General features: G+C 34.5%; 1 protein-coding gene and 1 pseudogene across 2 annotated transcripts in view; both read right to left on the reverse strand.

The window, feature by feature from the left end:
* Window positions 1-1,504, reverse strand: part of LOC109387048 (aldose reductase-like) — a 10,527-nt pseudogene extending 9,023 nt beyond the window's left edge.
* Window positions 1,505-4,477: 2,973 nt separating this feature from the next.
* The window catches only part of NUP155 (nucleoporin 155), a 44,403-nt gene continuing 36,513 nt past the window's right edge, over window positions 4,478-12,367 (reverse strand). For both annotated transcript variants that reach the window (XM_019650771.1, XM_019650772.1), the window contains exons 22-25: window positions 12,047-12,177; window positions 6,208-6,399; window positions 5,403-5,541; window positions 4,478-4,682 (exon numbers count right to left, since the gene is read on the reverse strand). In XM_019650771.1, coding sequence (XP_019506316.1) covers window positions 4,543-4,682; window positions 5,403-5,541; window positions 6,208-6,399; window positions 12,047-12,177 — 602 coding nt within the window. In that variant the 3' untranslated portion in view covers window positions 4,478-4,542. The remainder of the gene's footprint in view (window positions 4,683-5,402; window positions 5,542-6,207; window positions 6,400-12,046; window positions 12,178-12,367) is intronic.

Raw genomic sequence — 12,367 nt, forward strand, 5'->3', positions numbered from 1 at the left:
TCTATATCTATATCTATATATTTCTTGCTCTTTATTTTTCTAGTCAATGAAATGGCATAGCAGTTAATACTGTACTTACAAGAAATAAGGGTATGATTATAATGGTTTTATTTTTTACCATGTCCAGGGAATAAATAGTAAATCAGAGATGGTCTGTAAATAAGTCTGTATCCTCATTTGTAAAAAAAATTTAATGTTATATTATAATCATTCTCATATTTCTCAACATCTTTCAAAAACACAAAGTGGTTAACATTCTACTTTATGAAAATGTATTTATGCTGATTCTATTGTTTTACAAGTGAAAAAAACATGATAGGTTGGGAAATGGTTCATAATAATTAGTCATGTACATAACAATTATAGTCAGCATATTTGGCGATAAGACAATGGCTCAAAAATTACATTTTTAAAACAACTACTCACTATTTTAAAGAAAAATGTCCCCTCAATATAATAAGAGCAGCTGAATCAATCACAGATTTCCCATTCACAAAAACACCAGCAAGTTTTCTTTTCTCTTCACAAATTTGTATAGGGTTACCAACAATATAATCATTATGGTCTATTAGTCAACACTATCTCAACACAGATATATAAACTTGGAAGGTCAAAGAAAGTCCCACACCCAACTATTCATCAAATTCTGCTATTCTTGGGAGGTCTTTCTGGAGAGGTAGAATTAAAATGCTCAACTAAATAGCAACAAAGAAATTATTTCACTCTAAATACCATTTTTTTTCCATGTCAGTGAAGAAAATCATCAACTGGAAAAACCCCCATGACAGCACCTGAGGTTGCTGCTTACCTAAAGGAAAGAAGCGAGGTGTACCAGCATAAATTTTGCCAAGGAGCACAATCTTCAGACTAAGAGCATGCATTCGATCTGAAGAGCTCGACGTCACACTTTCATTCAATTCTGTAAGAAAGTCGCATGTCTTTAGAAATATTTTTTAATGTGAAGTGTATAAATTGGCTATTTTATTGTTTCAACGTACAAAATACTCCAGAACTGAAACTTACATTAATATAACGAGCAGGCTCTCTGTTAGTTTGATATACTCTCGTATCTTACCAGGACCCTGGTTATGAGATTCTGAGGGAAGTGACTCAGTCTCCCTTATTAAGCAGCACAAACCACAAAAGTGACACACTGAGAGTCTTCTCCAGTATTCACTGGGATCCTTTTCTAGAGGACCACCCCCCACCATATCCAGGTAGCACTCCATGGATCCTCTACTTATACTCATAAAATTTCCATGGACCCTAGATATACGAGTCACTAGCAGTTTGTATTCATTTACCAACTCACTAAATAATATATGTTAAATATACTTGTAAGTGGACACTTACCTTTTTCTATGATATCTTGCCAAAGTGTCTGCACCAATATAGGGTCTGAATAACCAGCACAATGAATTATTGCAAGTTTACACTCTGCGAGTTTAAATGGGTCAGCAAATTCCCCATAAAGCTGTGGGAGAAAAATGCCAACATTATACATCCAACCAGAAGTCAGTATCTAGAAATTAATAGTGAAACACTATCTGAAAGTAAAAACAACCAAAGATTTTCTTAAATTTCCTAAAACATGATATAAAGATATGATAATGTGTAGCTGGTCATAACGCTTGATTAAAAGTGGTAAATGGGGCGGGCTGAGTGGCTCAGTTGGTTAAGAGCTTGCTCAAGAGTTTGAACTCTGAACAACAGCAGTTTGAGTCCTGGCCCGAGCTGAGCAGCCGCTGAGCTGCCAACAGGTGGCAGGATGGCTCAGCTAAAAAAATAAATAAATAAAGTGGTGAATGAACGGTAAATATGTTCAAATAGATTGCAGTATGTGTGCATTTTTTCTTTCTTTGCTGGGTGATGTTGCAAAGACTTTTAGACTTAGTGTTGTCTAAAGTAGGGTTTGAAGAATCATGGAAATACTGACAAATCTTGGAACTTAAGGGTACTGAAGCCATGTCCAAGAATAACTGAAGAAGGAATTGCTCAGAAGGGTACAGAGAGGCTTGGAGAGTTNCTCAGCTGGCCTCTTTAAGTTTTGATATCAACATCCTTGGATTAACATGAAAATGAATATTATAAATTCATAATTTCAGCCTGCAGTAAAATTCAAAACAAAAATTTCTAAATATTTTTTATCCTTGTGTTAAGATAATAAATAATCATATCTAGTTTGTTTTCTAGCCTGATTATTAAAAAAAAAAAAAAAACCCAGTAAAACTAAAAGAGAATTCATCTGGCAAATGTACTGTTTGTGGATGGATAGTAACCACTTATTAAAAACACATGTCTATTAAAATTGTTCTTAATTTCTTAGATTTAAAGCACCTGATTTTTGGACCCAGCTGAGATTTTATTTTACAGATCAAAATGAGCAGATAAAAATACATTACAATAATTAATGAAGCCGTTCTAATTTAGCCTGAAGAGATTTAAAATTTCCTGTGATGGCTTGTACTGCTATTGAAGAGCTCATAGACTGGAGCTCAACCAGGTAACTGCTCACAGCATCCAGGCAGAGATTTGTAAATCTTCTCCTGCAAAGGAAAACACATCTGATCAACTATCAATACATTTAGAAACATTTCTTCCTATATGACTTTCCTCCAACTTTTGCTAACATTTCTTATACTCCCACAGAAGAGCAAGGATCATGTGATTACACATAAATGGCACATAAATGAAAACAGAGAAGGAAACTTGGGGGGAGGTAGATTCCCACACAACCACCATTTTTCTTTTGAAGATTATTATAATGAGGAGGCAGTAAAGGATGATTTCTTAAATTAATATTAAATTACATTTACACATGCCAATTAATATCATACAAATAGCTATTAACATACAAAAGACTAAATCCCCGTCATACTTCTTCATAATCTCCGTATCTTTCCCCTTTGTCTCTGAATTTGTTACCCTGATATTTATTAGAACAGTTAAAAGCTTTTGCTATAATACAGTATCTAATTAATAGTTACCTTTCACAATTTAAAACCTGGCTAGGATTCTCAACATATCTTGTCAATAGTACATGTATACATTCCAAAAGGTGCAGGGGCTTCTTCATTCTGTTCCAGAATGGATCCTAGAAAGAAAATATACATTGTGTGATATAAGGAAACTGTGTCAACTGATTTTTCAACCATTGATGTTAGTTAAACCAGACATCAGAGTCCAAGGTAAAATTTTCTGATATTAAAATAAGCATTTACCATTATGTAGTTATTAAATTATGTATCTGGTTATGGTTACTATTTCAACAACATTAAAAACTGCATGTGATGTTATTTATGAACAATCCACTTTGCAGAGCACATAAATTTCCTGTTAGGAACCTGAGGTAAGAGGGAAAAAAACCCATCTCTTCCTATCAGCTGTGATTCGACTTTTACTGTGAACCTATGTAGGCTCAGTTTGATATTGTAAATAAGAGACTAAATTGGTGAAAGAATCTTAATTCTAGTCTAGCTTCACCCGCTACTAGCCATGTGACTTGAGCAGGTTATTTAGCACCTCTGCCCCTGTCAGATGTAGGAGAGGGGAGGCTTCGACCTGCTCATTTCCATCACAGGCTCATTGAGAGGCTTAAAGGAGACACAAAAGTGCCTTGTAAAACACTGTTATGAACGTTTTGATGATGTCACTATAAATGACACGATCTAGTGCAAAGTTTTATTTGGATAAAAATTATAAAATATATAGTCTAGTAAGGTTCAATATGGTGAGAAAGATCTTTAAACAATGATATCTGAGATGAGGCTACAGTGAATAAATAGTTATTTGCTCTTTTTAAAGTACATGATGATTCTTAATGTAATGTGTTTAGCTTAACCAAGAATAAAGTATACATTATGTTCATTAATATTAAGAATATTTTACCTTTATCATAAGATATAGCAAAGCGACTCTCATTATTGATTTTAAAAGTCTAAATTATGAAAATTTCTGATACTAAATNGACAACAACTTGGCTGTTCCCCTTCCCCAACAAAATCTTAAAAATAAAATAAAATAATAGAATTATATACTTTTTCAATAGGTGTGAGAAGTGTTTGGTTAAACATAAAAGGGTAAAGTCATAAAAATGAATGTATTAACAAAAACGATGTCTTAGATTTATGGACATACACTTTTTCTTTGATAATCTCTCATTTTTGAACATTTAAAAATAATCCTTTAAAATAAAATACTAATCTTCATCCACAACCAGAAATGGGGTGGGGGGAGCAGCAAGTTTTGTTTCCAAGTAAGTTATCTTATTTAAAATCGACATTCATGAAGTCTCAGAAAAAGTCACAGAAGCAAGTTCAGAAACACAAGTTCTTATGAATTTTCACCAGACTCAAATTTTATCCCCAAAGAATTACTTTCCAGATTCAGGACTTTGACAAATCAAGTCATTTTAAAGTGAAAGCATAATTCAAATGCATAAGGGTTGTACATGAAATATTATTTCCCTAATACTATCAATCAAACTTGACACAAAGAAAAGTCTGTATCCATCAAATCAACAGTCTGCTAGGGCAATAAAACTCACCTGTCTTGGAAAGCCTGAAGTCCCACAATGTCTTCTTCTGGTTCTCCATGTTTATAGAAATGAAGCCCAAGACCCTGAAGATCTTTTTTCTCTGCAGCAGTAAGAGAGAGCTCCACCACACCCTCATAAAACCGCACTGATGGGAAAGAAAAAGGACAAAGACTGAAGGCACATTACTAAGTGGGGTACATTTCTCCTTGGCTGGCTTATACACATACTGATCAAGATTATCATGTTTCTGCTGTATATTAGTCACCCTGGTGACAACAGCATATAAAATATTTCTGATGAAGTCTACCAAAGTAAAAGGTCCTCAAAGACTGAGGTCTTAGCATGTCTAGAAGGCAGCTACTAAATATATTTTCTCCATTGGAAAAAAAACTTTTGTATTTAAAATAACAAAAAGGAGGGTTTCAGTTTCTTGTTGAAAAAAAATCTTGGGATTCAAAACTATACCATTGCTAACAGTTACTACTTTTACATTATATTTTATTTAATTTTAAAGAGAGCAGGCAGGTAATATTTTAAGAATTAACCAAAGAATTTTAAGCATCTTAAAATTAAATGTAACCCAGAAAACAATTTAATATAGTCATTTAACTGGATAAAGACTGAAACGCCAATGTTAAACAGTTACATATTTGATGATATAGAAAAAGCATTATTGCTTTTGTGGGGGCCAGTCCAGTTGCTACCAACTATAACACAAGGAATAAATTTCCTATGTCGTATCACTTGGACCACTGAAGTTGAAAGATTTGCCTTTTGGAAGAGGCTCTTTATCACTAACTTGTTTTAGTCACACAGTCATTTGTCCTCTTAGTTAAGAAGGTATGAAGAGCATTTTGTTTTTCACCTTGTCTATACTGAGCACAAACATTAGAAAGGTCAACTTGATGGCTGATTTTTTGATACTCCTTTAGTGATTCCCTTAACATTCTTTCCTTTTCGATCTTATTTTGAACTTGACGGGAACGTTGGAGAAGCTCATTTGCCTAGAAATAGAGATGACAAGAATTGAAAGAGATATAAAATCAAGCACATCGATGGTGCTGTCAACATAAGTTTTAGTCTGTGTCTAAATTTACATCTGGTTTATTATAATCAATAATAAAAACAACACTACAAACTTACTTCTTAATTTTAGGCAGAAAAGTTTTTGACCAAAAAATCCTAGCTATTCTTAATTCCTCTCACAAATATGTTAAGCAAGATAGCTTTTGACTAGTAAATCTCTTGCCTAGTCAATACATTATTGGTCAGCAGGCAGTCCATGTGATACTGATTTTTAAAATTACTTCCACCTGTAGGAAAGGATCAATAAAAATGGCCCAATTACCTCTAATTTATTGCAGATTTAATTTAGTGATCTTCCTTAATTTCTAAGGAGAGATATAGTTAAATATGGCTTAGAAATACTATCAAAGATTCTTTACGAGAAACTTAAATACATATGGATTTTAAGAAATCATGAAAAAAAAATCATGTATTCTAAGCCCATTCTTACACAGATGAGGAATCTGAGGACAGGAGAAGTTAAGAAACCTATCAAGGTCATATATTAAGTAAAAGAAGACGGTTCCTGATTCCAACTCTAGTGTGCTATTCATACCATGAAACCTTCTGTAAGAAACACTGAAATAGATAACAAAGCATCGTACCTTAGAACAAACTGCATCATCAGTGCTATACAGAAGTGGGCAGATATCCTGTAAGTGTAAACTAATGCCATCAACAGCAGCATTATCTCTGATGTAGCAGTTAATCAGAGAAGCAATTAATGCCCCAGTCAGTTCTTTGTCCCGGATTACCAGATCTTTAAAGGTGGTGATTTTCAACTGCTCTTGAAATTCCTAGGAGTATAAAAGAGAATCCTTTCTTCTATCAAATATATAGGAATATCACATTTCCACACAGAATGAAATTTCTTTAATAATTTAACCAAAACATTAATAGACTTTATAATTCAAAAGAGAAAATATTCTAAAACTATACAAACTAACACATTTTTGCAATTTTCATGGAATCACACAGAATTGGAAAAGAACCCACAGTAAGTTTAGTCCAAATCTCTCACTTTACAAATGAGGAAAGTAAAGTCCAGGCAGAGCCAAAATTAGAGCCAGGTCTCCTGACTTCAGATACAACCAGGAAACAGCAATCACTTAGCTACATTAAAAAATCTTGGGCTTACATTACTTTTTCCTAAATGATGTTAGAATTCTATTATTCAAGGCCTTCGAACATCGGAGTTAAATCTCATTTTGAACAGATCTGCTTGTTGAAACAGAGTTCTAAATTATTGAGGTGATTAATACTAATTTTCTGTTTAGAGATTTGACTATTTTTGTCTGTTTTACAGCAAATATACAATGTTCAAATTTTTACACTAATATTTAATTTGCATTTCCTTGAGCACAAGATTCATGATGCAAGGAATGAAGCTTTGAAGACAGATCACAAAAAGGATAACTATGCTAAAAATGTAACTACATTATGTTTATCACCCCATAAAACATTCTATCCAGCATAAAATGGTTTCCATAATTAAACATTAGCTTGAGATTTTTTTTAAAAAAGATTTTATTGGGGAATTGGGGGAGAGGAACAGCGCTGGGGAATTGGGGGAAGGGGAACAGACAAGTTGCTGTTGTTTTTGTTCTTCAGTCTAGTTGTGGAGGATGTTGCTTCACTGGCCCAAGTTGGCACCATCATTGCGCTCTTCCCTGGTGAGGCAGGTCAGTCGCCTGCCTCTGGACGGCCGCTCACTGCGGCTGCTGGCCACTCACGCTGGCTGCTGGCTCACACTTGATAGCTTATGGCAGCCCACTGCAGCAGGGGACTGCAGCCTACGCCGTTGCCGGCAGCCCACGGCAGCCCAGCTCCAGGGTGAGCTGTTGTTCAGCATCTTAGCTGTGGAGGGCAGTGTCACTGGCNTAAGAAGAATCTAAAGACATACTTTAGAGAAAAGGATTTAGAAGGTAGTTTGAATAGAGTGTGTCTTAGGTATTCTTTTAGTATCTTCTACATATTATGAAAAACAAAACAAGAAAAAAATGAAAACTGTAAACTTTAGGTAGATCCAAGTAAAAGCACAAAAATTCTACGTAAGTAAAAACCTGAAAGAGGTTTTATTTAAATTCTGACATCTGAATGTAACTAGATATAGCTAGGTTATAAATCATTCTTCAGTAAGATAATTATGCCATACCTATGCATGTCAGCCAATTTGGACAGGACACGAGCAGCATTACTGAAACTTCTGTTCTTCTCATAATACCTCCAGAGTAAATCCATATAACGAACTTTGTTTTGATCAACTTTGGCCATTCGGACTAGATGTGGCTCCAGAAATGGAGAAGCAATCTAGAAATTGTACAGTTACTCAGAAACATTTTCTCACCACCCACTTGCTCTTCACATAGTAAATATAACATTTTAAAGACAGGTGTGCCTTGTTTCATGAATACATAAGCAAAATTATAATCCAACAATAGATAAAAGAGAGGGCAATTTTTCTCATTATAAATGATGGCTTTACCACAGTTAATGAAAAAGTTGCTATAATAGTTGCATTAGGCTAATAATTTTTTATTATTCAATTACAAATCTTGTATTAAACTCTGAGAACACAGCTATTGATTTCTAGACTCTAAGCTCAAAGGCATCCTTAAAAAAAAAATCAAATGCCATGTGTTCATATTACAGACTGAGGAACACTGAAACTCAGGGTAGTGAAAATATGTGAAGTCACACACAGTTATCTTAATAGTAGACCTAAACCCAAGTCAGGTCTCCTAATTTATAATCCAGTAATTTCCACCCCATACTATAAACTACGCCCATCACGTGGTAAATACCAAGAAACTTAGCTCAATGGTCTACTTTGCCCACCAGGAAAAGATATTACATTACTTATATAAACAAGATTGGAATAAAAAACCATTTTTTACCTGTAACAGTTTATCCGCAAGGTCAGCTTGTATTAGCCAATTATAAAGGGCGATACTAAAGAGCTCATCTTTGGATCGTTGAGACAATTTAAGCATTTGTTCAAACTAAAATAAAGAAAACAATAAAAATGAGCACAGTTAAAGGCTTTGTTGCCAGACATCACGAACCTTTGGCCTTATAAACCCCTGGTAAGAAATCAAGAATCCTAAGCGGCAAGTTCTAAGAGCTACTACTTTTCTCAAAATGGTTACGCTATCACTACCACAGAGAACGTGTAAACACAATGCATTTTCAGAATGAAAATATGCTATGTCTCTTACATGATGTCCTGCTTCTTCATTACTTAGCATGTTGGGATCAGATGACAACACTGGAGGCCCAGGTTTTTTGGGGACACTGGGAGACTGAGGAGCAGCCTTACTTTGATTTACCAGTTCTTGAAGTGTATCTGTAATGCACTTGTAACTATTTAATCTGAAAAAAGAATGGAAAAGGAACAATTACATTAATTAGACAGCAACTGATTTGTCTTATCTAATTTTAAATACACAAACAAATTTAAAAAGGCTACTTTGGAGAATACATATATGCACATATTTGGTATTAAAAATAATAGAAATCTGGGCCGGCCAAGGGGCTCAGTTGGTTAAGAGCNTTATATCTAAACATGTAAATAAATAAGTAAATAAATAAAGGCAGAAGATACTAGAATTAATACTGACTGCTATAGACCTATTATTTACTAGGGGAAGAAGAGAAAGTAAAATAACATGTGGCTACAACTCAGTGTGGACAAAGCTTAAGTATCTTTAGCACTTACTTCCATTTTTTCTTCTAATTCATGAAGGAATTCACCATCTGCAGCTATTGATGAAATGGCAGTGGAACTTTTGGCACTAAGAATGGCTCGAGCAATGTACTCTAGTCGCTGCTGAAGTGAAATTTCTGTGCTGGGGAAGAAACATGTATTTTTATTTATATGAATTCTTAAGGATACGAGATACAAATATTGGGTTGTTTTTTGTTTCCTATGTTTTTTGTTGCAAAAATGCGTCATGATTTTTCCGACAACCCAATTATGATGTGCTATTTGAACATAAAACACTATCTGAAACTTGAAAAATCTACTAGAGGATTTCTAATAAAAGAGACCCACAATTTAAGGCAACAAATAAAGAAACACTTATGTTTGTATCCAAAAAAATAACTTCCAATTTTAAAATTTTAGTTCAGGATATTAAAACTTTGATTCTTCTAAAACTAAATTAAGGACAACATTCTTTATTGCTCCTCATATTCTTCATATCTCTGCCTTAATATGGCCAATACTACATTTCACCTTCCACAGAGCCACTACAGTGACTGCTTAAAAATAAAAGTTAGATGTCACTTGCTTTCTTAAAAATCCTCCCCTAGCCTTTGGCTATTCCTCCAACCTCACCTCCTTCCACTTTCTCCCTGGCTCAGTATCTCTAACCCCAGGGGCTTTCTTTCTTGTATCCCAAACATGATAAACTTGTATTTGATGCAGTGCCTCTGCACAGACTACTGTTCCTTGTGCTTGGACCACTTTTCCTCCATTTCTTTATATAGTTGACTATTCTTCTTATTTCAGACTCAATTTTAATTACAATTTGAGGCTTTTTCTGACCACTCTTAACAAAAGCAGATGCCCACCCCTCAGGCACTTTCTACTATTATCTATGNAGCATCTTAGCTGTGGAGGGCAGTGTCACTGGCCCTCATATGTGGGATCCGAACCGGGGCCCTCTGGCGTCCCAAGCCAGTTCTTAACCAACATGCCACTCGGCCGGCCTGAGATTATTATTATTATTATTATTTTTAAGAATGTGTTTAAAAGAAATAAAAAACCACCAACAAACAACTCTTTGGACATTACTGGAAAGAACTAGGGGAATGTCTTCTAACTTTGAAAATTGTACTCAAAAGTTAAGACTTAAACATTTCAGGTTAACAAAATAGCCCTAAAGGATAAGGAAAAATTATTTTTATAGAATTGCAATTAATAAACATGGAAGACATCAGACTTAGAAAATTACTGTTTTGTAATCCTTAATGAAATAATTCATTCAGGCAATGACTATCAATGGATGATGAAAGTCTGATGGAGAATTTCACAACGGCAGGATTGGATTCACAATTTGGATCTAGCAGTCAATTTTAGTATCACTAAAAGTGGGACAATCAAACCTTTGATGTCACCTAACACAGTCTGACACACAAACCACTACCTATGAAATATTTTAATCTTCCTTAAATAAATGGGCCTGAACTTTCAAGCTTCTGTAGACCTAAGTTCCATTTTACAGAAAATGCAAGAAATAAAGGAACACATTTACTACAAGGAAGGTAAAGGCAACCTCAGAATGCTGTACATTCCACAGGGTAGATGACCCAACATTTACAAGGCAAAAGCAAGGAAAAAGGGGGAAACTGCTCTAAATTGAAAGAGATTTAAGAGAAACAGCAAATCAAATTCAATGAGTGAACCAACTCTTTAGACTGTGATTTGAATCAACTAATCTGTAAAAAGATAATTTTTTTTTTAAGCTGAGTCATCCTGCCACCTGTTGGCAGCGCAGCGGCTGCTCAGCTCGGGCTGGGAATCGAACCGCTGTTGCTCAGAGCTCAAACTCTTGAGCGAGCTCTTAACCAACTGAGCCACTCGGCCAGCCCAAAAAGATATTTTTAAGACATAGAAATTTCATTTTAGATGTTACCAAAGAATATTACTGTTAATATTACTGAGTGTGATAATGATGTTATTATTCAAAGAAATGCCCATCTTTTTTAAAGAGATACATACTAAAGTATGTAGGAATAAAATGACATGATGTCTGTATCTATTTTAAAATAATTCATTAAGGAAAAAGAAAAAAAGAGGATAGATTAAGCAAAGTTGGTAAAATCTTGAAAATGTTGAATACCAGTAAAGTGTATATGGGGATTAGTAACAGTATTGGCTCCATTTTCCTGGATGGTTAGAAATGTTCACAATAAATAACAGGTAGGAATATATTCCCCCCAAATAACCTAATATTTAGATGAATGCAAATTATTATTATTAAAAAGGATTCAAATGAGGAGTGCAAGATAAATATGAACCATTCATTTCGCACATTGTAAACATCTTTCTTTAAAGTAGGAATGTTTAATTAAGGTTAGTGGGCTCCTTGAAATCACATGCAAAATTTTTATGTAAATGTTTGTGTGCATTTTTTGAGGGTGAGGAGAGTTTGATCAGATTCCCAAAGGGATCTGTAGCCCAAACGAAAGTTACAATCCAGTTTTAAAAGAATATTTTTGGTAAAGTGAAATTTCATTCACATACCACTCTGAAGTTCTCATATACTGTAAAAACCTCCAGAGCAAGTTTTCTATTACATAGTGACTTTATCATAACCTAAATGCTTCCCTAAATAACCCCTCCCCCAAATCCAAGTGTAAGATTAAAGCTCACTCAAAAGAAAACAAACTAAGCACAGTAGTAACAGTATGGGACTTAAAGGGAAAGAAATATCCTACCTTCTGAAGCTCTCCTACAATGACAGTGAACTGATGTTCACAGAGGAGTTTCCATAAAGCCAGAGCTTGGTATGATTTTCGAACCAGCTGTTGAATTGCCTGAAGTGAAACCTTTTCACTCAGTTGAGCCTCTAATTACAAATACAATTAGTGAAGTTTGATAAAATGACAGATTAAGTTGTTTTATTTCAAGTAAAACAATACTTTATCTCAAATAAAAACAACTGTAGTTAAGGCTGAAATCCTCATTGTTCTCCCCCCTCTCCCCATCATAGGCAACATGATCATGAGTTGTTGAATTCATGCTTTTATCCTCTCAAC

The sequence above is a fragment of the Hipposideros armiger genome, unplaced genomic scaffold (genome assembly GCF_001890085.2).
Source record: "Hipposideros armiger isolate ML-2016 unplaced genomic scaffold, ASM189008v1 scaffold_146, whole genome shotgun sequence".
Taxonomy (NCBI): domain Eukaryota; kingdom Metazoa; phylum Chordata; class Mammalia; order Chiroptera; family Hipposideridae; genus Hipposideros; species Hipposideros armiger.